Source organism: Centroberyx affinis, unplaced genomic scaffold (genome assembly GCF_046629955.1).
Source record: "Centroberyx affinis isolate AG114_WGS23_722 - 3 ecotype Tasmania unplaced genomic scaffold, CSIRO-AGI_Caff_v1 ptg002102l_1, whole genome shotgun sequence".
NCBI lineage: Eukaryota > Metazoa > Chordata > Actinopteri > Beryciformes > Berycidae > Centroberyx > Centroberyx affinis.
In genome coordinates, this window is record NW_027280428.1 from 393793 (window position 1) to 419081 (window position 25289).

At 39.8% G+C, this 25289-nt stretch overlaps 1 protein-coding gene across 1 annotated transcript in view; it reads right to left on the reverse strand.

Moving 5' to 3' along the window:
* Positions 1 to 25289, reverse strand: part of LOC139654513 (NACHT, LRR and PYD domains-containing protein 12-like) — a 99759-nt gene that overhangs the window by 44079 nt on the left and 30391 nt on the right. The window contains exon 14 of the mRNA XM_071531605.1: positions 6232 to 6405. Coding sequence (XP_071387706.1) covers positions 6232 to 6405 — 174 coding nt within the window. The remainder of the gene's footprint in view (positions 1 to 6231; positions 6406 to 25289) is intronic.

Here is a 25289-nt window from a genome sequence, read left to right on the forward strand (position 1 = left end):
AGCAGTTGTAGTTATTGACTTGTGTTTGTGCTAGAAAAATATCCAAGAAAAAAAAATTATTTGTGAGAAAATATTCTACAGGTGTGCAACTCTCATGGCATGAATTCAGATACTGATTTGCGGATGTGCAAATTTTGTCCATGACTTCACATTATTTGATACGGGTGTGTGAATGTGTTTTGCACCATATTCACTGCAGCAACTGTAGCAAAAATGTGAGCGTATGAGTTTCTTAATTTGTGATTCGTAGAATAGGATTTGTGCACCTGCAAATGAAGAACTGTTGTGTTGTGTTTGTGGGAGAGAAAAAAATTCTACAAGTTTGCAACTCTTAAAGCATTTTTCTCTGTGACTTCAAATTTACTGATACACGTGTGAGTATTTTCTACAACTACAGATTCCACTGTCACAGGTGCTCAGATGTTTTGTTCTAATAATACCTCCATAATCTTAAACTGGAGTTTACACTGGTGAATAAGTACCAAAGAGTTTCATTTCATTTACGAGATGTTTTTTATGAAGTGCTGCACCATCATTCATGCTTGTGAGCTGCATTGTTGTACTGCATATATTTACTGTTATGAGGTAATGTGTTAAAAGTGCTGTAGAGTTGGAAATACATCAAAGTAGAGCTCAATGGACACTTAAGATGGACTTTTGAATAATTTCTCTGCACATCTGTGTGCAGACTGTTTTTTTGTAGAGCCATTCAGTTGGAACCCAGATCAGCCGTGCCACTCCATTCAAGTCACCGCCTCATCTTCATTCAAGCTGTTGTCTCATCATTGTCATCATCATCATGTGGGACCTGCTTGTTGGACATTCCCTTGTAAAAGAGGGTGGTTGGACTTCTGATTGCACTCATTTTGTTTTTGCCTCATATTCTTTTTTCCTCTTTATTTTGCAGTTTTTTCATTCATATGAACTTTTTTTTTCCTGAGATCTCAGTTTTCCCTACAACAAAAAGACTTGAACAAACTAGATCATGGGTTCTCAAAGTGCAATCCGCGGGCCAATTGCGGCCCTCGGAAACGTTTCTGGTGGCCCGCGATGAGTTAAGGTGACATGATGAAATGCATGCGTTATATTTGGTCCAGTTCCAATAATACAGTTTTAAACCAACCTACATCACATATACAGTACTTTGCTTTTAAGAAGGGTAAAACTGCGCCCCTGGGCTAAACTGTCAAGTTAGGAATGGTTGCATGGCAACTAGGCAACTCGCAAGTCGTGTATGACTCGCGAGATGCCTACTTGCGAGACAGATTACGTCTTCATTGCAGCTATGTACGTTAGCCGGTTAGCAAGATGGAGGAGCCGGGGCCATCGTGCAAAAAACGTTGTGTCAGTGAGGAGAAAAGGAGGTTTCAGGAGAAATGGAGCAAAGCTTACTTCATTGTACCTCACGGGTCGGAGGTATGATGCACCTAATCTGCAAGCAGGTGAATGCAATGCGCAAGGAGTTTAACATAAAACACCATTATGATACCAATCATAAAATGTACAACAAGTTCACAGGCGAGGAGCGAACAACTAAGCATAGGCTTAACTGCCCATCAGTCAGTTTTCACAAATCTGGCAAAATCCGGTGAAGCTGTAACACAGGCTAGCTATGTGGTAACTAGAGATGCACCAATCGATCGGCCGGTGATCGGAATCAGCCGGTTTTCAGCTGATTGGCCACGACCGGTGACCGGCAGATCAGTCTCATATATCCGATTCTGTGCCGGTCAAATTTAAGACAACGGTAAAAACTCTGCTGTAATAGTCCATACATCCACACTGATCTCCGTTCCAGCACGCCCCATCTCCTCTCTCCGCCACTGTCCTTTCCACCGCGCTCACGGGTCGCATTGATCCTCCCGATCCTGCCGAAAAACCCGGCGGGATGTGTTGGGACCCCGGCCGAAATCTCGGACGGATCACCGGGAACAAAACCGGTAAACTCCGGAAGTGTCGGCCGAAACCACCATACTCTGTGTCTCTCTCTCTCCGCCGACAGAAGCTCGCGCATATGCATGGAAATAAACGGTGATATGATGTAATTGTATAGATTTTACTTTTCAAGCTTCAGTTTATCACATGCATGATATTGGTCAGCCTGCTTATTGTGTGGCAGAAACGAGCTACCTCCCGATCTCAGCGGAGTCAAAACAAAAAGTCATTTCTTTTCACCACAAGATGGCACTATGGCTCTTTAAATCTCCATTACATTGGGCTGGGCTCCATGGACAACATTTTGATGTAAATAAATGACATCAGGTGTGTTGCACCTGTTTTCTTTTGGGAAAGTAAAACATGTTAGACAAAGTGGGATATACTGCAATTCATTTTCAGTTGGATTTTATTTGTACAAAAAAGCTCTGTCGAGTAAACTGGAGCACTTTATTATTTTGAGATTTGTTTGAGTGAGAGATGGTCCTGTAACCTGGTGCAGTTTTGGAGAAAATGTAAGTTATTAATAGTCAATGTTTTATTATGAACATACAATTGAATTTTAATTTTCCATTAAAGAAAAGTTACAAAAATGTTTGTGTATGCTGTCAATTATAGTTCTTAGAAAGAAAATCAGAATTGGCCAAAATCGGAATCGGCAGGTCAGACTTTTAAAAAATCGGAAATCGGAATCGGCCAAGAAAATTGCAATCGGTGCATCTCTAGTGGTAACCAGGGGTTAAAGTGGGCCGGGACGATCCAGAACGGCGTTCCGGCACCTTCGATTAATACGTAAATAAATCTGATTGGCAGTTTCATACATGATAATGTCAAACGAGTTCACAGGGCTGCCAACTCTCACGCATTGACCGTGAGACTCACGCAATTGACATTTATCACACGCTCTCATGCCACAAGTCCATTTTCTCATGCAGTGAAAAACAAATTCATAAACGTCGCGGCGCGAAGACAGAGCAGCACAGCACAACAGCAGCACCGTGCAGCAGAGAGTTATTCAGACCATCTGAATAGCGAGAAATATACACAAATCTATTATATTGTAATTTATTCCCATGCATGCTGCTCAGAGTAATCTCAGTCAGCGGCTCTTCTGCGTCTCTCCCTCTCCTCTCAGGCAGGAGTGAGAGTGAGTTGCTATGGTTACGGGGACGCTCTGTGTCTCTGTCGCTCTCAAACTTTCTCACAATTCCCAATAATAGGTTTTTTAGGTTAGTATGCCTATACTATGCAAAATCATGAATGTAAGCACCTCAATGCTGAAATCTAGTAATATAACATAATTTAACATTTTTGGTTAATATTATACAGGGTTGCTGTTGCTTGAGTTAATCTAAGAGGTTAGGTAGTGTAGAAATGCAGGAAATTGAAACCCGGCTATTACAATTGAATTTTGCTATTGGCTGTTACTATTGGCTATTATTTTCTGACCCCCCCACCAATTATTATGTACCCCAAATCCCACTTTAACCCCTGGTGGTAGCGGAATTATTTTGTGTTCCGTTTTTTTGTGGGCGGCCCTCAATCCAATGTTGGGTCCCTAAATTGGCCCTCAGTCATCAAAACTTTGAGAACCCCTGACTTAGAGTAACTAAACCCTGCTCTGGAGCTTTATATTCTGCACTGGTCTTAAGGTGACAGGTGCAGGGGTTCCACTAGTGGTTTAGAAATAAAACCAGCAGCTACCTTTAAAAAGTAAGACAGCCGACAGGAGAGGGGAATGAAACTGGAGCAGCAGGCTGGCAGATGCTGTGAGAGGAGGCGGGGAAGCTGAAGAAGCAGATTCACCAGGCTCAGACAAACACAGGGCAGGATCAGAAGATAAATCCCAGAGCCACTGCAGTGATTCCACAGATTAATGACTCATAGAGCTCATGAGGCCCACAGTGTGAATAACAGCAAAATCAGTCAAATAATAACATTACAATTAACAAACTCTTGCCACAGACAAGAGAGACAAAGAGACGTGCTGCCATCTTGGATTTGATGAGATGTGTGTGTATAGATTAAGCTACTCAGTGTGGGTCAGCATAATGTCAGCGTACAGATGTCTTCAAATTGACTATCTCCACAACATTCATAAATTATTCACATAACATTTATATCAACACAGAACTGTAAAATTATTTTAAAATGCTGTCTGACCTCAGAGTCTCCAGTCTACAGTATGGACTCTCCAGTCCAGCAGACAGCAGCATCACTCCTGAATCCTGCAGCTTGTTCTCACTCAGGTCCAGCTCTCTCAGATGGGAGGGGTTGGACTTCAGAGCTGAGGCCAGAGAAGCACAGCAGCTCTCTGACAACCAGCAGTTATTCAATCTGAATAAAGAATAAAGCATGTAGCTATAAAAATGTTCCTGAATGCTTGCAACAATCCAGTGCTTCATAATCTGATTATATCTGTTCAGGTTTTAAATGTGTATCTCAACATTGTTATGCCCCAGTCAATGGACTTTAGCATTTTGTTAGTGTGGATCAGCGTAATATCGGCCTTATAGGGTCATTCCATCTGAAATCAGACAGGCTGTCACACCTACGTTTGTCTCAGAATTGATCAATTTACCGTGAACACATTCTTTAACCAGCAATATGAATAAATCTGAAATCTTGGAGTTTGGGCTCTGAATGCCAAGTAGTTTAAAATAAAGGTTTAGTTAAGATTAAGCTAACTAAAATCAAGCTGTTTATTGAAAGCAATAAATATGCTTTCTGGTATATCTTCATTGGTGGAAAACATATTTGTTCAGCCTGTTCAGTATGCATGTAATGTGTAGAAATTTGCATTATCCTGTTGAAACTCCCTCATGATGAAATGACCATTTCAGTTAGTAGTTTAGGGATGGAGCAGACAACACCATGGAAAAGGTTTCAACCAGAGATACACAGCTTAGAGGAAATTTCTAATTCCATCTGAATGTGAAATGACTGAAGAATAGAATTCTGAAAATGTTCAAATAGCTGAGAAATGTCATGAAATCTTCTGTTTTTGCACCATGCAGTACTTCATAAAGTCTGTGGAAACACCTCTGAAGTGCAATGCCCCTGGTGTCCAAAGTGCATATTACATAGAAATCTAAAATAAAATTGGAGTTATGATAGAACTATTTTTTTTTTTTACCATGAAGGAATTTCATAAGGATGATAAAATGTTGTACACATTAACTACATACCTTCATGCTTACATTGTGAAAGAGAGAAGAGTGTCCTAATATGCCCACAAGTGACTTTTTATGCCTCAAGATACACAAAAGAAAATATCTTTAATACGTTGAGTATCCATAGTTGCATCAATACCTTGGTGATTATGAGCTCTAGCCTATACATTCTGTGAAATTACCACAATAAAAATCACATCTTTAATTCCTTTATTGCCTCCAACACTCTCAAAGTTTTGCCCCCATAGATGGAAGCCATTTTGGAGCCAATTTGGACCCCTGTGTCTTTAAAATTATGGAGAATATCATTACCAAAGTTCATCGTTATTCATTTGAATACACAAGGATTGTGTGAAAACAATAGGAGGACAATTTGAGACCTGAGACTGTAAAACTCCCACATCCTGTCTGATGTCAGATGGAGTGACTATACAGTCTTCCTCAAATTAAAGGATAAGGCCGGTGTTTTTTAATGCATTGCTTACCATCAACAAATCCTATGAAAATAACAAAATCAACAATGTGTTTGCTCTACTCCCGTTAATTTCTGACTTCCCACGTATCGTTTTTAGCCGTCAACCTGGAAGTCATTGGCTCCAATTGTAAGCTAAAACCCTTTAAATACAGCTCACAAAGACATAGTTTACATTTTAAAAATCGCTAACTGTTACCACGAAAAGTCAGACTGTTGCAGTTATTACCAAATCAAATTCAAATGGGAACAAATTCTTCATTACGCCGGGGACTATTTTCCGTGCTACGGAACTACTTTCCTGAGATCGCAAAATGTTTACAGCTGGCTTATTAAGTTGTTTGAGGAAAAAGTCGGCTGGCCCGGTGCATCATGATGATGAAATATGCAGCAGAGCAGCAGCATGGCTCTGTGACGGGTTTTTAATCGTTTTTTCTAATACAATGGAGTTCTATGGCTGCTGGGACATGGCTGCATTGGGCACCAGCTACATGGACGAGACTTGCTGGCAAAACAAATTCATTGCTGATTTTGTTATTTTCATAGGATTTGTTGACGATAAGCTATGCAACACCAGCCTTATCCTTTAAGTGTCAACACAATATTCATATAATACTCACGTCAGCACATAATTAAAAAATGCTGTCTGACCTCAGAGTCTCCAGTCTACAGTATGGACTCTCCAGTCCAGCAGACAGCAGCATCACTCCTGAATCCTGCAGGTAGTTGTCACTCAGGTCCAGCTCTCTCAGATGGGAGGGGTTGGACTTCAGAGCTGAGGCCAGAGAAGCACAGCAGTTCTCTGACAAGCTGCAGTCTCTCAATCTGAATAAAGAATAAAGCATGTAGCTATAAAATAAAATATTCCTGGATTCCTTCTGTAAATGTAGAAAATTTGATTTGCCTGTAGATACCACAATAGATCTTTTTGACAAGTTAGTTGCACCAGTTATGTTGTATGCATGTGAAGTGTGGGGGTTTGAAAAAATAGATATATTGGAAAAACTACACCTCAAATTTCTTAAGTACTCCCTAAAAGTTAAAATGACAACCTGCAATAATATGGTCTATGGGGAGCTGGGAAGATACCCACTGTGTGTCGCAGTTAAAAAGAGAATTATTGGCTACTGGGGGAGGCTGATAGAAGGTAAAGAAACTAAACTCAGTCGAATAATGTACAACTGTTTGCTCAGCCTGCATAATTCAGGTGTATATGCGTCGCCATGGGTCTTGCAGGTTAAGCAGATACTGGATGACTGTGGTTTGTCTTACCTCTGGCTCACACAAAGGTGTAACAACATCAACTGGTTGAAACTAACTGTGGAACAGAGGCTGAAAGATCAGTTCATGCACAAGTGGCAAAGTGAGCTCAGAAGTATGATATCATGTGATATTTATGTAGAATTTAAACAAGAGCTTAAACTGGAAAAGTATCTGTTTTATGAAAACCAAAAGTATAGACAGGCTATCTGTAACTTTAGGGTGAACAACACCAGAATCCCCAAGGTCATTGGAAGATATAAAGGGCTGGATAGAAACCAGAGGATTTGCAACCTCTGTAATGATAACCGCTTGGGAGACGAGTATCATATTCTGTTTGAATGTAAGAATGTAAACATAATTAATTATAGAGAAAGGTATTTGCCAAAGTATTATTTAAACCGCCCATCTATGTTTAAATTAATTTTGTTACTACAATCAGATAAGCCAAAAGTTATTTGTAAATTAGGTGCATGTTACCCATGGTTAACATGCTGTTCTGTGCAGCATGGCTAAGTGTTAGGCTAGTTTGCAAGCTATGTGCAACAAGATGTTGGTAATTTTTGAGTCATTTCTCTGCACATCTGTGTGCAGACTGGTTTTCTGTAGAGCCATTCAGTTCAGAACCCAGATCAGCCGTGCCACTCCATTCAAGTCACTGCCTCATCTTCATTCAAGCTGTTGTCTCATCATTGTCATCATCATCATGTGGGACCTGCTTGTTGGACATTCCCTTGTAAAAGAGGGTGGTTGGACTTCTGATTGCACTCATTTTGTTTTTATCTCATATTCTTTTTTTTTTCTTGATTTTGCACATTTTTTTCATTCATATGAACCTTTTTTTGGCTGGACCGCAACAGCGGGGCCATGCATGTAAGCTGAAGCTAAAGTAGAATCTATACAATTATATCATATCACGTTTATTTCGATGCATATGCGTGAGCTCAGTCCACCTGAAGCCCTCTGTTCTGTTGGTGGAGAGAGAGACACAAACAAGCATGGAGGTTTCATCACGCAGAGGGCTTCTGTTTGAATGTAAGAATGTAAACATAATTAATTATAGAGAAAGGTATTTGCCAAAGTATTATTTAAACCGCCCATCTATGTTTAAATTAATTTTGTTACTACAATCAGATAAGCCAAAAGTTATTTGTAAATTAGGTGCCTTTTTGAAGAATGTCCTTCCTCTGTTTAAGTAACATTTGTTGTACTTCAGCCATGCCGTGTGCTATCGTTTTGTTATTATTGTATGTTCTGTTTTTGCTCCATACCATGTGATCATGGTCTTGAGCCACATAAATAAATGAAATGAAATGAAATGAAAAAAACATCCAACCATCCAACCTCAATTCCAAACACTCAACACCAACAGGGTGCCAAATTTAAAAAGACAGGCTAACACAACAAGGAGATCCAGCACTTGCTAATGTTAATGACAACGTGCTGCTGCTTGGATAAACAAGTAGAGATTAAAGAGTGTAGAGCTGCAACGATTAATTGATTAATCGATTAGTTGTCAACTATTAAATTAATCGCCAACTATTTTGATAATCGATTAATCGGTTTGAGTAATTGTTTAAGAAAAATAAGTCAAAATTCTCTGATTCCAGCTTCTTAAATGTGAATATTTTCTGGTTTCTTTACTCCTCTATGACAGTAAACTGAATATCTTTGGGTTGTGGACAAAACAAGACATTTGAGGACGTCATCTTGGGCTTTGGGAAACACTGATCGACATTTTTCACCATTTTCTGACATTTTATAGACCAAACAACTAATCGATTAATCGAGAAAATAATCGACAGATTAATCGACAATGAAAATAATCGTTAGTTGCAGCCCTAAAAGAGTGAATATTGTGTAGCAGAACCAGGTCTCCACAGCTCCAAATGGACCCTTGAGTAACATTCTTTCACAGGAACAAAAATGACCCTTCACTTTAAAGCTACAAAAGTGTCACCTTGACGCTAACCAAGACCAAGGGGGGGATCTCCTCCACCAATCAGACAACTCTTCTCCCATTTACAGGTCTTATCTATGAGCCACATCGAACTGCAGGCCCGGAATGTTGTCAAAATCAGGAGAAATCCTTGATAAAGACTCATGAAACTTTGGTTAGTACAATACGATGGATCCTAATGTATATATCTAATTTTATGTCTAACTGCCATGATTTATATAAGTTATTTGCATTATTCAACTTCTTCGTTTCCCTATATCAACCCCCAAGTTACTAGCTATATATTTGTGATTTAAATATTACGATTATAAGTATGTATCTAGGCTATTGTGCTAAAACAACTCAGTGCACAGAAAAGTTTGAACAGTTAAAGTTTTATTGTCTAATCATGTTTCATGTAATGGTTTTATACAATCCATAAGTGTTTGTTTACAGGGTTCATAATGTTCACCAATTGACAACAGTAATTGGTTGAGTATGTAAAATCCAAACGTGTTATTCTAAATCTTTATCATTACATAGACTAGTTAGGCTACTAAAGTAATGGAGAGGAGTATTCTCATGTGTCTCTCTGTTGGACGTTGCCCGTGTCCAGAACAAAGAACTGTAGGCGGAATCTCCAAAACTGCGTGAAGCATCTTTTTACACTGCAAACCCCGCCTTGGAATTGGGAAAAACTATAAAACTCTCAGTTCTTTGTCACCTAGGGCGCTTCATGCCCTGAGCTTCATGCTGGAGGCCATGATGCCGTCACCAACTCAAAGACCAACCAAACCAGATTTAGCACAAGCGGAGATTCAGATCTCGTGGCCTTGTAGGCCTAACTACTCTTTGTCACTAATGTGACTCTGTTTTTCAAGCCGTTCATACTATGAAGTTGAGCCTCGCTGTTACAAATTATTTTAAGAACGAGTTATTAATCAGTTAATTAGGAAAAGTTAGAGAAGCCAGAAGCTCCAGTCAACCTTCTCAGCTGACCAGCCAAGCTTCCTGCTCCAGCCTGCCTAAAGTCTGGTCGACAGCGGAAAGCCAGTGGACGTCCACCTGAAAGAGCGTCTTTTTCAAGACTAGGGTTGCAAAGGGGTGGAAAATTTCCGGTAAATTTCCGGAAAGTTTCCGGTAAATTTCCATGGGAAGTTAAGCTGGGGAATTTTGGAAATATTCCAAATTGGAAACTTTCCATGGGAATTATGGGAATTTATGGGAATTTATGGGAATTAATGGGAATTTATGGGAATTAACTGGGAATTGAGGGTAATTTAATGGAAAGGTATCATATCCAAGCATAAATATTTGTTTTGTTATAAGCAGACATCCATCCAAAATAATACAATTAAAACAGATTTATTTGTAAGTAGAACTTTATCAAGTGTTAAATATTTTATTGAACAATCAATTCTTTCATTGAAGAACAAAAACATGAATGTTGAGTTAAATATTACTCATCCCCCCGACCCAACCCATTCAAAAATTAATAAAAATGCACAGGAATGCACAGTGCATGTAGGCATGTAGGGGGCGTGGTCTCAATAGCCCTGCAGTAAGCAGTGTGCTATGTGTGCATGTGATTGGGGAATAGCATAGATATTCAACTGTACTTGCATGATATCTGGTTGTTTTAGTCAGGATTATGCTAAAATATATTTTCCCCAACTATATTTAAGTTCCCTATTAAGAGCATACCTTCAATTTAGTAAATTCCTGGTTTATTCCCGTTTATTCCCATAAATTCCCGTTAATTCCCATAAATTCCCGTTAATTCCCATGGAAAGTTTCCAACTTTGAAAATTCCCGGAATTTTGCAACCCTATTCAAGACCCACTCCAACTCCATCGTTTGCCGAAGCCGGTTCCATCATGCCCGGAGTCCAGTCGACAGCAGAAAGCCAGTCGCAGAGACATCCACCTGAAAGGAACGTCTTTATCAAGACCCGTTCCAACTCAATCGTTTGCCGTTGCCAGGCGACCCGTCTATTGCCGAGCTTACCCGACTCGCTGATCTTCGGGAAACCTGCTTCCACACGGTTGAAACCTCACGATGGACCCCCAGCAAGTAAAGCTGAAACACTTCCATGTCTTTCTGCTGAGAGTTGATGCAAAAGCTTCACTAAAATTATCACTTAATCCAATCAGGAAAGTTAGTATAGTCTGAGTTATCCCTTAGGGCGACCCGTCTCATTCCTCCGGTTTATAGATCTAAATTGACATATCACTATTTACTGTTGCCAATAATTTTCATTCCAATGTTTCTATCCTTTTCATTTTATTTTCACTTCATCCTCCTTTTATTTTATTTCATTCTCATTTCATGAGTCAATTTATAGTTTAGTGTTTTATTCTGGTTTATCATCCAGTTACCATACACTTTCCCATTTCATGGCTACATGTTTGTTTGTATTTGTTTATTTGTTTGTCTAGTAGGTAGTTAATAAATATGTTCATTCCTTATAAAGTCATTGTTCTGTGTTTCCTCGTCTGCAGAGAAAAGCAATCCCTGAACTGGAAAGATCTCATGATCTTTAGATTGATGACTGATTAGTATAGCCAAGGTGGTGCCCCTACGAGTGTAATTTGATATCTTGATCAAAGTTTAATATTTCCATACCTTTACTAAATTCTAAATTTGATATTTTCGACTCTACACGCTACAATTGTGAATGTACATTGTATTGGCAACAGATACAGTATGCTGTCTGTGTGGTTGAAGATGCTTTGAAAGTAATGACAGAACATTTTGTAAACAATGTAATTTGTCAAATAAATAACCTGTCAAAAAAGACTAACTAGTTAGAAGCGATAATAATCGCGCGTCATGTGACAGCTTCTCCTCAGAAGGGAGAATTAGAAAAAAAAGATGGCGAGCGCAAGCGAGTTGGTCCCTAAAAAGAATACAACTGCTGCAATTTGGCAGCATTTCGGGTTCCAAGTAGGGATGGGCATTTCAAGCAAAAATACTATTCGATATTCACTGGGAACTATTCGACCATTCTTCGAAGATCAACCCCCACCCCCCCCACCCCCGCCTGCACGGACAGTGCGAACTAGGCTAGTCATATTGACGTTAGCTAGCCAGGCTAACTAGCAAGGCGGACGTTAGCATAGAGCTAGCAAGCTAAGCCAGCTACCTAGTCTGGCTAAATAGCCCCGAACCGGTCCTTCTCTCTCGCCTTAGCCCACTAAGTGTCCAGGATGCCAGATTTTGCATCAGTGGTATCCATGGCAACAAAGATGAAGAAGGCTCGTCCCATTCACCTCTTTTATGCAGTCCTGCACCGTTGCAAACTCATGTAGTCACTCTGAGCACACTGAGTCAACGTCAGAATACCTAAAACCGTCTGAGAGGGCTCAGTCTGCTTTCTGCATTCAGTCTGTGATTCTGTGAGTCTGGATTCAGCTGCTGAATCCAAATGACTTATGGACTCATAAACTTTGGCTTTATGTAGTCTGACGTTAACTGAAGTGCTCAGTGTGAATATGCAAGTTTGCAAGGGCACAGAACTTTACATAAAAGATGCTAATTGGACGGGCCTATATGTCACTTGACGTCTTTTATCATCATATCCGTAGTGCAATGAACTGTGGGAAATCTCACTAATAAAATCTGCAGGGTAGCGGACTCTCTGGAAGCCCCAAAAGTCCACATGAGAGCCCTTACAGACTTGATGAATTTTGGCACAGGACAGACCCAGACCCCTCTTGGACTTCACAGGAACGCACTGCAAAGTCCACGGGTCAGCAAGTCTGGGAAAGTCCAGACTTGTGGATTCAGCACAGCATTGATTATGTCCATGATGGTGTTTCTGTGGGCGGCTTTCTCAAATAAAGTTTACACCTAGAAGCTGCAATACTGTATATATGCTGTAAATTCGTATTGTTTTCATTTTCTAATATTTTTCCTCATTTGTTATATACAAACAATACATGTAGTTTGATATTTAATCATTTCATGAATTTCATAATTTTCATATGTATTCATATATTTTCATTCCCATTATTAGTATACTTTCATGTCATCCATTTTTAATTCATTTTCCTTTGGAGTTTTGGAAGTATTCTCACTAATTTGTTTTGAGAAGTTTGTTTTTTCTTCAGATGTTGAGGAATACTGAAGAACCAGGAGGAGGTACATGAATAATCAAAGTGACATTGAACCAACCCAATTTCTAGATGAGAGATTAAAACTAATGGCTTTTAATTTTAAAAGCAAAATTCTGTGGTCTACTGTATCGAGGGCTTTTTGAAAGTCCTGCAACACCATTCCACAATAGTTTTTCGTTATCCACCTCCTCATGATAAAATCTGTGGAATATAAAAGACAAGTGTTTGTGGAATGTGATTTTGTAAAACCAGATTGGAAAAGATTATGTTTTTCAAAACCTTCAATCTCTTAAAAAATGATTCGTTCAAAGTATTTTGGATAAAACACTTAAAATAGAAACAGATCTATAGTTTGCCTCATTATGTTCTACTTACTTTACTTTGCGCACCCTCATACTTTGACATTTTCTCATTTAATCAGGTTGTATCAAGTGGGCTTACAGTGTACTCTCGGAGATCTCATGACTTTACCTAAAATTCCCAGCAAGGAGTCCCAGCTCATGAATGATTTAGGAAAGTTGTCAGAGCAACTCTGAGCAAGGAATGGACAAGAACTTTTATCTTAGTGAGGTGTGGTTGACCCCGTTGCTGGGTATTATGACGCTCTCTTTTAGACGCTGTCATTGGTTAATCAAGAAAAATCTCAACACGCCTCTTTTAGTCGTACAGAATGCACACAAGGAGTCACAAGATAATCACACAATTTACTCTCTCTATATCTATAACAACATTAATGATGTAATAGCGATACTTTGTTGAGTGGGAGATGTGAGTGCATCTTAATGAGATCAAACACAAACATCGTCCCTGCACGATACAGTCTGTAGCATTTAGCTCACTCACTGTCATTCAGTGTTTGGAGAACATTTCTCAGTCTGTCAGCCATTTTCTCCTCTGCTTAATAAACTCCTAAAAGTCCTCTCTCTACTCTCAACAGTTTGTGAATCACTTTTATCTTTACTGGGATTTTTTTTTTACTAGGATTTAAAGTCCGTAGGAAAGTCTTAGAAAACGTCATCATTCTAAGAGTTTTCTTTAGCCACGCAGTGTGGTGTCAGTCCCAGCGGGGCTACGCTAGGACCGACTGTTAGTACTAGGAAGCTTTGTGAAAACGGCCCCTGGTAAGTTAGAATCGCCTTGTTTAACAGCTCCGCTACAGGGTGACAACTCAGAGACTGTTTAGCACTGTTACAGTAAAATAATAATTATGTTGTAATAACACTCACCCTGCCGCAACCTTCCTGTTTTCCTCCTCCTGCTCTGCTCTGTCGTTCACTCAGCACTTTCACTTTCGACTTTGCTCCTCCCCTGACTCTTCAGTCCACTGAAGCCCTTTACTACGGTACCCCACAGGGGTCAACTGGTGAAAAAAAAAAATTTGGGAATCCATACCCACGTGTGCACGGATCAGTAATATGTGAAAAAGAGACAACACAGCCTTTTCTACAAACATGAGTTATAGCGAGTAAATAGGTTTTATATTGTCACCAGAGCAGATATTCGGGAATCATGTTATTTATAGAAATAAAGCTCTGAAGTTAAAACAATAAAGAAGAATCATATAATCTTGACATGTTGAGGTGGGAGTATATTGTGATGTGAATAAATGTTCACTAGATTTAGAAGTGCTGGTCATAGAAAAAACAAAAACAGAACGTGTGAAGAAAATTGAGTCAATAAAGATCCAAGATCTCCCCATGTCTGATGATGATGTCACCAGATTGGATGAGAAACTGTCAAAAGAAGAAAGAGTTGAAACAATACAAACTCATCCCCTTAATAACTTTATCAAATATTGTCAAGCAGTCATCTCAAAGCTGCACCAGGCAATTTTACATGGTGGCTCCAACTGGCATTTTGAGGACTCCAATCTGAATACTACGGAAGCCGAGAACGGCCGTACTTGCAATTATTTTTTTAATGCCGTTATCTCGAGATCATGAGTTAATTATCTTGTGATCTCAAGATAACAACGCTCGTTTTCTTGAGATAACGGGTTAATTTATCTCGTTATCTCGAGATAACGAGATAATTAACCCGTTATCACAAGAAAACAAAATGTTGCTTCCTCTTATTATGTTTATCAGAGATCAGGAGTGCCATGCCAGCATGCATAGATGGCGTCTTGACAACTGTAGCAACTGATTAAGCTGAAGATGTCAGATCAAGGAGTATCCATTATTGATCAATGCATCAGACTGTACTTCAATCAAGGTCTAACACAGGCAGAAATTGCATTGTGTCTTTCTGTTAGAGATAACATTCAGATCAGTCCTCGTCATTTAAGGAGAAGACTAGCCCGGCTGCAGCTTCACAGGCGAGTGCACTTCAGTGATCCTGCTGAGATTGTTAACATTAGTAACCAGATAAGGGGACCAGGTCATCTTCATGGTTACCGAATGATGCACGAGAGGTGCAGATTAGCTGGACTGCGTGTTACTCGAGACTTGGTTTACGAGGTTCAGTCATATCTTGACCCAGAGGGCGCACAGCAACGGAGAGGCACAAGACTTTGGAGAAGATCTTATAGTGTCCCAGGGCCCAATTATTTATGGCATGTGGACTCTTACGATAAGCTGACCCCTTTTGGCATTGGAGTAAACGGGTGCATAGATGGGTTTTCACGTCATATAATCTGGATGCAAGCAAACTCTTCAAATAGTAACCCCAAAGTCATTGCAGCCTACTTCATAAGCGCAGTCACTGAACTTGGGGGGTGTCCAAAGATAGTCCGATCGGATTTTGGAACTGAAAACGTTCATGTTAACAGGCTGCAAGACTTCCTTCGAGAGGATGACACTGGCACTGTCCATGGGCCTTGTGTGTTACAAGGACGAAGTACAGCAAACCAAAGGATCGAAAGCTGGTGGGAGATCTACAGGAGACAGAACGTGGACTACTGGAGGGACGTGTTCCAAGAGTTCCAGGCAACTGGGGACTTCAGTGGGGATTTCATAGACAAGGGTCTCATTCAATTCTGCTTTCTTAAAATTATTCAAGTAAGTCCTCCACATATTCAGGTTTTTGTTTTCTAACGTATCTTACAATATCTCAGGGCTAGTGTTTCGTGTTGTTTTATAAATGTATGTGACTGGTATAGGCTATATAGGCTATTGGATGATTTCTAACCGTAAAATCTCTCATACAGAAAGTAATAGTAATTATAACAAATCCTGATTAACAGATAGTAGGCCTACCTCTCTTATCAATTTAAATGCTGCAAATGATTAGAGGATCCCCAAACTAATTAAATGGTTCACTGTCCTCTTTTATAGCCTATTACCGAGCTCCTAAATGATCATTGTGGGAAAAATGTTTTGAAACACTTTTGTGTTTCCTCCCAAAAGCTTTGCGTTCTCTTACAACCCTATCAACTAGAGCTCCAGCAGTAGGCTGCATAGATTATGTTGGGCCTGCCACTGTTGTTCCTCGATGGCGTGAAGATGTGTAAAGCCGAGGTGTTGGCGACACCTGTGCGGTCTCGTCCATTTCAATATAATATTAGGTATTCTATCTTTGTGGAATAGGGCTATTCTTGATCAGCATAACCCATCCAACCACATAAACATGATGTTGTCATTATGATTAATATCAATTTAGGTCTTTTTACTTTATTTATTATTATTTTTATTATTTTTTAGAGCTAACTTTATTCTGGGTTAACATACATGGGTTATCCTTACATGTTTGACACTCTATATACAGTAGGCTATTTAACCCACAGAAATTATTTAACCCTGGTAGGCCTGAAGCGAGCTGTCCAGGCCCCATGTGGTGCTGATTAGGCTACTGTTCACACGCAGCAGCTTGTTTTCCTTTCCCTCCACATCCAACTACGATGACTACTTGGAGTCAAATGTAGCTACGGCTTTCTTGACTCCAAGCCAATTTGGCCGTGAATATGTATTTTGTCCTGTCAGTTATCTGAAGCGCAATGTCAGCGTCTATTTTCTCCGTCGCCAATGGCTGATGAGACGCCTTGTTTAAACTGTTACTAGTTTGGCCTAAAAGGAAGACGATAGTGCATTGCAGCGTTGAAAGCATGATAAACATCTAGCCTAAACATTATGTATACTGTGGCTGGACTTAACTTCATATAAAAATGGCAGGGAAGGTTTTCGCGAGGCAACAGAAAAACTATTGGGAGGTAACGGGAAAAAATGAAATTAATAAACGGAACGTAAAAGTATTAAAAACCCCACCGTGACCTGTCCGGGACTCAGTAGCTTTGATCAAATGCCCACGTAAAGTAACACTCATTTTCAAGTCAGTCATCATAAGTATTGAAATGCTACATTGAAATGCTCATGTTTTTTGTGTTGCAGAACGAGCTGGACACAGTTGTGAGAATGTGGGACAACCATCGCATTCGACCAGGTGGAAACGGATGCGCTTTGTATCATGGAAAACCATGTCTGATGTACAATGTACCTGAGCTCTATCTTGCACAAGATTATTTGCATCCAGTAGAGTATGACAGAGTGGACATCATTCTGCAAGAGGACGTCTGTCTGTGGAAAACAGCCAATCCCTGCGACCTTGACCACTATGAGCTTTGTCTGCTGGTGATGGAGGAAAACAACATAGCACAATGTCGTAACGCTCCGGAGGCAATAACGGCCGAAATACATGGGACACGGACGCGACGCGACGCGTCACGTCACGTAGGCGGGGCGGAGCAGGGTTTTTTACCTGCTACACAGACTCCGTCTTTGTAGCGTATGGTTGCTTGCCACATAGATGATTGGATTCACTGTTTTTTGAGTTCTGCCAAGTGATAGCCTAATGCAGTTGGTTTATGCAAGGTTTGGAAGTGTAGGCGATATTAACTGGTACTGAATTAATTAACTAGATCGTTTTAACTACAGGATCATGGATACACATTGATTTGATTGATTTATTTTGATGTGCAATGTAAAAAGACCCACAAGGTTGCTCTGCTGCGTCCCATTGCCTCTGGTACAATGAGGTATTTATTTTAATAATTTTTAAACAGATTGTACTCGTTTTTTACACAGTTCTATGGAGTTTTTACCTGTTTGAGGGCCGCGTAGCCGCGCGTAAAGGGGAAAAAATAGACCAGACGCGCAAAAATAGAGATGAGCTGTGCGATGCCCGCGCGGGTGCGCGTGGCTTCCGTGGTCCGTGTAGCAGCTTCAGTTGATTATAACGGACGCGCTCTGTTGCGGGCATTCTGCGGCAGACGTGTCGCGCCGCAGAATGTTCCATTCTGTTTTTGCAATGTTCCAAACATTGCAAACTCAAGCCAGTGGTTTCATTGAAATAACATTATCTCAGTGATCTAAATCAAATTAAGCAAAACAAATGCATTTCTCAAAATTGGCATACAAAATGAAATTCATACATATATTTCAAGTAGCCTAAGTGTGGTTAGAATAAATTTATAGAGCTCTTTGAACTCGACACTGACAACATAGAACAGTGCTGCTACTGGTAATATTAACTCTTCCAGGTTTGAAGATCTGTATAGCATTCCAAATACTGGAATTTATTAACTCTGTTTAGGTTTAAATTTAACAACAGTAAACAATGAAAAACAGCAACCACACACAAAGAGTTGGCCAGTTTTTACGTACAATTTTGCCAAGAATACAGAGTGTGTCACACTTCTATCTCTTGTAAGGACACCAAATAAATTGTCTTTCTTGGAATATTAACTCAAGTGTGACTTTTTTTACACAGTACCTTAAGTTCTCATATGGTAATTTTAATTTCAAAAGAGATCATACATTGAAAAAAAAAACCTTCTACCTCCCTCTACCACTATGGTGCATGTGCCCTCCACTATGTAACATCATCCGTTGGATTACACAAACTGGATAACAGAATAAGATAAGATTGTTTTTCATTTGCTGTTTAAGCAAACAAATCATTTTTAGGACATATCCATCACCCACACTCCACTCCTCAACACAGAGCAAAATTCTGATCTAAATTCTGCATAGTTGCTGTAGTTACATGCCAGTTCCAAAGAACAGTACAGTACAGGTGTGAGCCAAAGGCTGCCTTGTGAACTCGGACATGTCTGTGAATGTGACTTTAATGGTCTTAGATAGGAACAAGTCAGACCCTGTGCAATACCTGAGGAACAGGCCAAGCTCCTTCTCATCTCTTTCTCTTACAAATCTCAAGAGATGATTGGAGGTGATTGTTTCTACATGAGACATAGATCGTGGAAACTGAAAGCATTTGGTAATGTTTCTTGCCCTGGGTTTCAGATCATCCAGAATCTTGTTCAGTCCTTCGCCACTCATGGATTCTCCAATAGATCTAAGAATTGGCTTCCAACACTTGATAAATGCTGGCTCTTGCACCATCTCTTTGTAGGCTATTTCCTCCACCAGTTTTGACAGATTTTCTTCAGTTGGGAGCACAGTGCAGTTGTGACTGCTGAGTATGCTGAGGAGTTCTTCTATATCAGCCCCTTTGAAGTCGTCAAGTGCCTCAATTAGCACATCCTTCTCAGTTGGGCTGATGTAGTTGAAGAAAGCCTCCATTAGATTGCTGTCTGAACAGCAGAGTGATAGAGCCTCTGCGAGGAATGGAGGGGCAAGTTGGACTGGGAAGTACTGAAATCGCTGCCATCCAAAGGCCAAAATACGAGCAACAGCCGCCCACTCTCTCTCTTTGAAAGTGCGGTGCAAACTGGGGATTTTGTAGGTTGTTCCACAGGTCTTTGTTGTATAAAACATATTCCAGAAATCAGTGAGACAGTCTCTGATGATCCCACTCCCAACTCCAGCCTCAACCTCGCCATGGTCAAGCACACGCCTGAATGAAATATTAGCATCCAGTATGTTCTTGTCTGTAAATGCTTCAACCATGTCCTTAACACAGTGTACTTGGCGGATCACAATGATTTGCTTCTCAACGATATTCTCTGGATTTCCAAAGAAATCACTTGCCATTGTGCTGGTGGAAGCCTGGTCAGAATCCACAATGGGAATAACATGTTCTTCCATCTCAGCTACCACTGTTGCCTCTGTTTGATTTTCAAAGACTGTGTTTGCCCCACTTGATAGTTGGCTGTTACTGGTCACTTGCTGGGGTGAATCTGGATTAACTGTAGTCACCACAACCAACAATTTACAATTTACAATTTCACATTTGGCAGACGCTTTTATCCAAAGCGACTTACACATGAGATTTGCATACAACACAAGCAAGTTTCTAGATAGAAACAACAACCGTTGTTGGCTGATCAGCATTGACTTGACTGACAGCATTGAGAGGTGAGTATATCAGTGTGTCAGCGACATCATCAAAAGGTATGTTTGTGTCATATCCAAGAAAAATAACTTCATCATCAAAGGACAGATTTATTGATTGAGGCTGGCCTGATGTTTGAGAAGCAGGAGTAGCTTGGAGTGTTGAGGTAGTCTGGGGACTGCTACAAGTGAAAGACCTAGTGCTGGACAGAGGTCTTTTGACAGGACTGGAGGAGACCAGTGATGAGCTGGATGAATGTAGGCTGGATGAGGATGAAGATGCATGTGTAGCTGACTCAGGTGTGTTGAATGTGTCAGGTGAAAGGGGGTTATCTGTTGCATCACTAAGCTCAGAATCACTACAATCTTTTGGCTTTGTACAAAGGTATATTCTAAGGATCTTGTGACTAGTTTGCTCGTACAAACTTCCAATTGTGACACTGGCCTCAAGGGGCTCTTCACAACCCATGAGACAAAGCATGAACTCAAAGTCCTCTAATTTGCCTGTTTGATCTCCCATGAGGGAAAAAAAGTTTTTTCCCTTTTTCAAGAATGCTGGATACCATCTCATTTTTCCCTACAATTATCTCTCTTGTTCCACCCCCTGTAGGCCTTCTTACTTGTTTGTACATACAGTCTTGGTAGTTCATCCAGCCAAGTTCAATTTTTCTTGTCTTCCTTTCAGCATTCTTATTTCCAAGTCCAAGCCTAGAGTGACTGTTGCTGGTTGCTGTGGCTGAGGCGGTGGATGGAAGTTTCATCTTCTGTCTTAGGCGATTTATTAACTTTTTTTTCTTTGCTCTGTATCCTCCATTTCATTTGAGGATAAATCCCTCCAGTTTTTGGCAAAGATGCGGTCTCCATATCGAGGAATATAAATTGAGAGTTCCTCTTCTCCAAGGAGCTTTACAACATCTTGATCTACCTAAAACACAAAGGCAGATATAATGTCATTATTCACCTACTGGTAATTATCACTCTCAGAAAAGAGGGTTCCAAAAGGGTTCTTCACAGAGAGATTGAGTTCTACCTATAACCATTTGACTCTAAAGAACCCTTTTCTCTTGGCAAATTTCCAGAGGGGTTCTTATGGAGGCAAATGGTTATATCAACAACCCTTTCTATTTAAAGAACCCTTTTTGAAAGAAAGAGTTCCTGAAGAAACCTTTGGAAGGAAAAATACTATTTGTTCGCTAACTTTGATTTGATGCTAAACACAGCTATAGTTAATTAATCACAAATTAACAAACTAATGTATAATGTAAACTAACAAATGTGTTGGTGGCTCAGTGTGGCCAGTAGACCTAACGTGTCTGTATGTCTGTAATCCTACTTGTGTGTGTAATGGGCTAACCGAGTTGAAGGCGCTGTCCATTTAGCACCCCTGCTATTACATGCCAGAGTAAAAACAAACAAACAGCCTAGACCAGCTTAAAAGTCTTTACCGGTGTAACTACAAGTCATTACCCATTCACAACATTTGTCATGTCTAGACCATTTTCCTGAATTGTTTTATTTATTCAGTCTCATGCATGCTTACATTTTCACCATATTCATTAAAACATTACAAAATTTACCTGAGAAAATGTGTCGTGGTTAACTTTTAAAACTTTTAAAACTCAGAATTGAACAGGCTCTCATACTGAGAAAATACGAGTTTGGAGTACAGCAATTCAAAGGAGCTATTTTTCCAGATGTAACACTACTCTGCTTAACACCTCCTTACAGCTTTGTTGTGATAGTTAGCTTGTGTGGCAGAACAAAAATATAATCCGACAGTTTTACAAAGGTAATGTTAAATGTCAATGCTTAACTTTTCTACACCTTTTCAACATGAATGACAGCATTAATTGGACATGGAAGTAAGCTAATTTTCTCCAGAAGCCTTAATTGTTCACAACTATGCTCATAAGTTTTGCTAAAAGTGTAGTGTAGTGTAGTGTACTCATACTTGGTAGCAGCTGTAACAAAGTTGTTCAACTCTTGACTGCTGGCGTACCCTTCATCAACTGAAATTATAAAAGGGTCGTCTAGTTTTTCTGATGCAGTTTTCTGATTCATTAATAGCCACAGTAGCCCATTTTCAGAGGTAAAAGCAATGGGGCCTACTCTGTAGGTTACATAAATTAATCTTTTGGGAAACCTGTAATTACTAAGTTCCTGACTGACCTTTCTACTGTTTGGACTACCAGGCTGAGAGGTCATATATTCTTGGATGTCTAACACTATGTATTCTTTATTTTCAAGCCATATCCATACATGGATATGCTATGTCTACTTGACAACAGTAGTGAGAATGTGAGAATGCCTGAATGAGTCATCCATTTCATGTGAACAATAATTCAATACCTCAGGATATTAAATAAATAAACATAACCTTAACCATTCACTGCATGGTGTACTCCATTGGCTACCATGATGGTTCAGTTTACACCACTAACAATTTAGATGCTTTTATCATATCAATAATAATAAACCTAATGAAAATATAGCAATGCATATTATTTTGTCATGGAGACACACATTAGTCTAAGTGTTTTGTTAGTATCAGAGATTCTGCTATGTAGTCTGACTTCTGGCTATAGGACAGTGTAGTTCGTGAGATGTGCCACCTCTGAGTGCATATCTCTTCAAACTTCTTCCATGAGTGCTCTTGTGACAGCAATTTTGTAATAACTATTATGAGTGCACTATTATTGATGTAGCATTGGTTCAACATAATGGACAATGCATGGAGGAATGACATGCAACGTGCCAGTTAATATTCATTTTCATACTGACCAAAATGAGCCAGCAGCCAGGAAAAAGTGCATGAAAAGAATCTGGACATTGCAGGGATCTTTGAGCTCATTTAATAAATCTCAATCTTCTTCTGATATATTTTGTCAGTATTGCATCACATTGCCAGGAAATTAATAGCTTAAATTAACTCTCAGATGAACATTCTGGTAACAACTCTTTTCTCTCATTGAACTTCACTGTGCCTTATCAATCTGAACTGAACAATCTTACTTTATTATACCATTCAAACACCCACCAATGTGGGTAGTTTCTTTTCCAGTTCTCCTATGCCAATGAGAATTATTTTGGTTGGTGCCTACTGGACAGAACATCTGCTTTTAAGTTGACCGCTGTATGTAAGCCTGTCCCTTACAGTAATTAGCCATAATGTAAATACCCTCATATCAAATCACTAGGCAAAACAGTTTTACAACAAATGGCAAAAGTTCATAAAAAGTTCATATGGTTTGCTTTGAAACTCACAAATCCACCCCACAGAGCAGTCTGTGTATGTCATGGTCCACTCTTATGAATTTAAACAGAATGGTGGCGTCATTGTTTCTTGGTGAACACCAATACAACACAAATATGAAACACAAAAAAACAGAGGCTGCCCTGAGAGTGAACAGCAGCCTGACAGCTGTGGCATTTATGAGGAGGCTGAGCTGTTGAAAGGACAAGACTGCTGTTACCAAACCAGAACTTGTCCAAACGTATACACTGTATGGAAAACACGTTAGCTAATGTTAGTTGCTGTCAGTCAGTCAGTTCAACTCATTTTTGCCTGTTAGGCTACATATCAATCTACTCCTCCGCAGCTTGCGTGCAGTACGTGAACAGGCCCGTGTTGTAATGGTAACAAGTTAGGAGAAAGAGGAAGCTTTGACAGAAAACAACTAACGTTAACCATAAAACTAAAGATTTCCAAAGGCTCCTGTTTCAGGGTTAATCGCTAGCCAGCTAGCTAGCATGTCGGCAGAAGTTAACTTGCTGAAATATTTTGGTGTCATAACTTACAATCTTGCTTTCAGCTGCTAGGAAATAAATCTTTCATCTCTTCAGCAGGTGTGTGGGTGTGATCCATTTTCATTTGAGTACACATGACATTCCGCTAAATTAGCTACGCCATAAATTTGTTGATAAAAGTCCGGGGTCACAGTCAACAGGTGTCTGTAGGCTATGTGGAGATGCTGTGGGGGTCACGTGGGACGGGCTTGCAAGTCTGACAGCAAACTGGATGGCCTTAATAATGTCCTTACCTCTGCCATTATAATATAGGCTTTATTTGGTAACACTTTACAAGACGGTACACAAAATTGTGGATATACAAAATTGTTTATTTGAGCAGCTGCTGGATGAAGCAGAGAGATGGGAGTTGGTCAACCTCTCATCTTTGGCTACTATAAAATGAGATTGTCTGCTCTAATGATGTTCTCGAGATCACAAGATAATATGGAGAACTCGAAAGAGTGTCTGGTTCATTTGATCACACCTGATTTCAGCCTTCAAGATCACTGTCATTACTGTCGGGGAGGATTCATAACTGAACAGGAAGCATAAATGTGTAGTTTTGTTTGCTGCAGTTACATTTCCAGCTTAAAAATCAGTTGCTACAGTTGTCAAGACGCCCTATGCATGCTGGCATGGCACTCCTGATCTCTGATAAACATTTTAAGTAATAGGAGGAAACGACATTTTGTTTTCTCGTGATAACGGGTTGATTATCTCGTTATCTCGAGATAACAAAGCTCGTTTTCTCGAGATAACGAGATAATTAACTTGTGATCTCGAAATAATTGTAAGCACGGCTGTTCTCGGCTTCCGTAGTTCTTGGCCTCCGTAGAATACAGTCCCGAAATGTCTCAATCCACTGGATTATTGGCTCCTACTCCAGATGGAAATTATAAATGTGGTTCTTGCTCTCAATGCAATAGTACAGTTGAATGTAAATGGTTTAATCATCCTCAAACAGGAAAGAAAATAAAAATCAAAGGAGTAATCTCATGTAAAACCAAGGGAGTCATTTATTTACTAATGTGTCCATGCTCCCTTGTTTACATTGGAAAAACAAGTAGGGAACTAAAACCGTAGTACAATTCACTGCAAAAACATAAATTATCCAGTGGCAGCTCACTTTGTAGAAAAGAACCACCCAGTATCATCTTTGAAATATGTCGGGATTGAAAAAGTTTATCTCTCAAGAAGAGGGGGTGATATTGAAAAACTTTTGTTGAAGCGAGAAGCATTTTGGATCTTCCACTTAAAAACATGAACTCCATGGAGTCTAAATGTAGAGTTTGACCTTCAACCTTTTCTTTGACTTCCCGTTGAAAATGATTGTATACTAATAAATGTGTGAGCAAAAAAAAAAATATAGGCTAT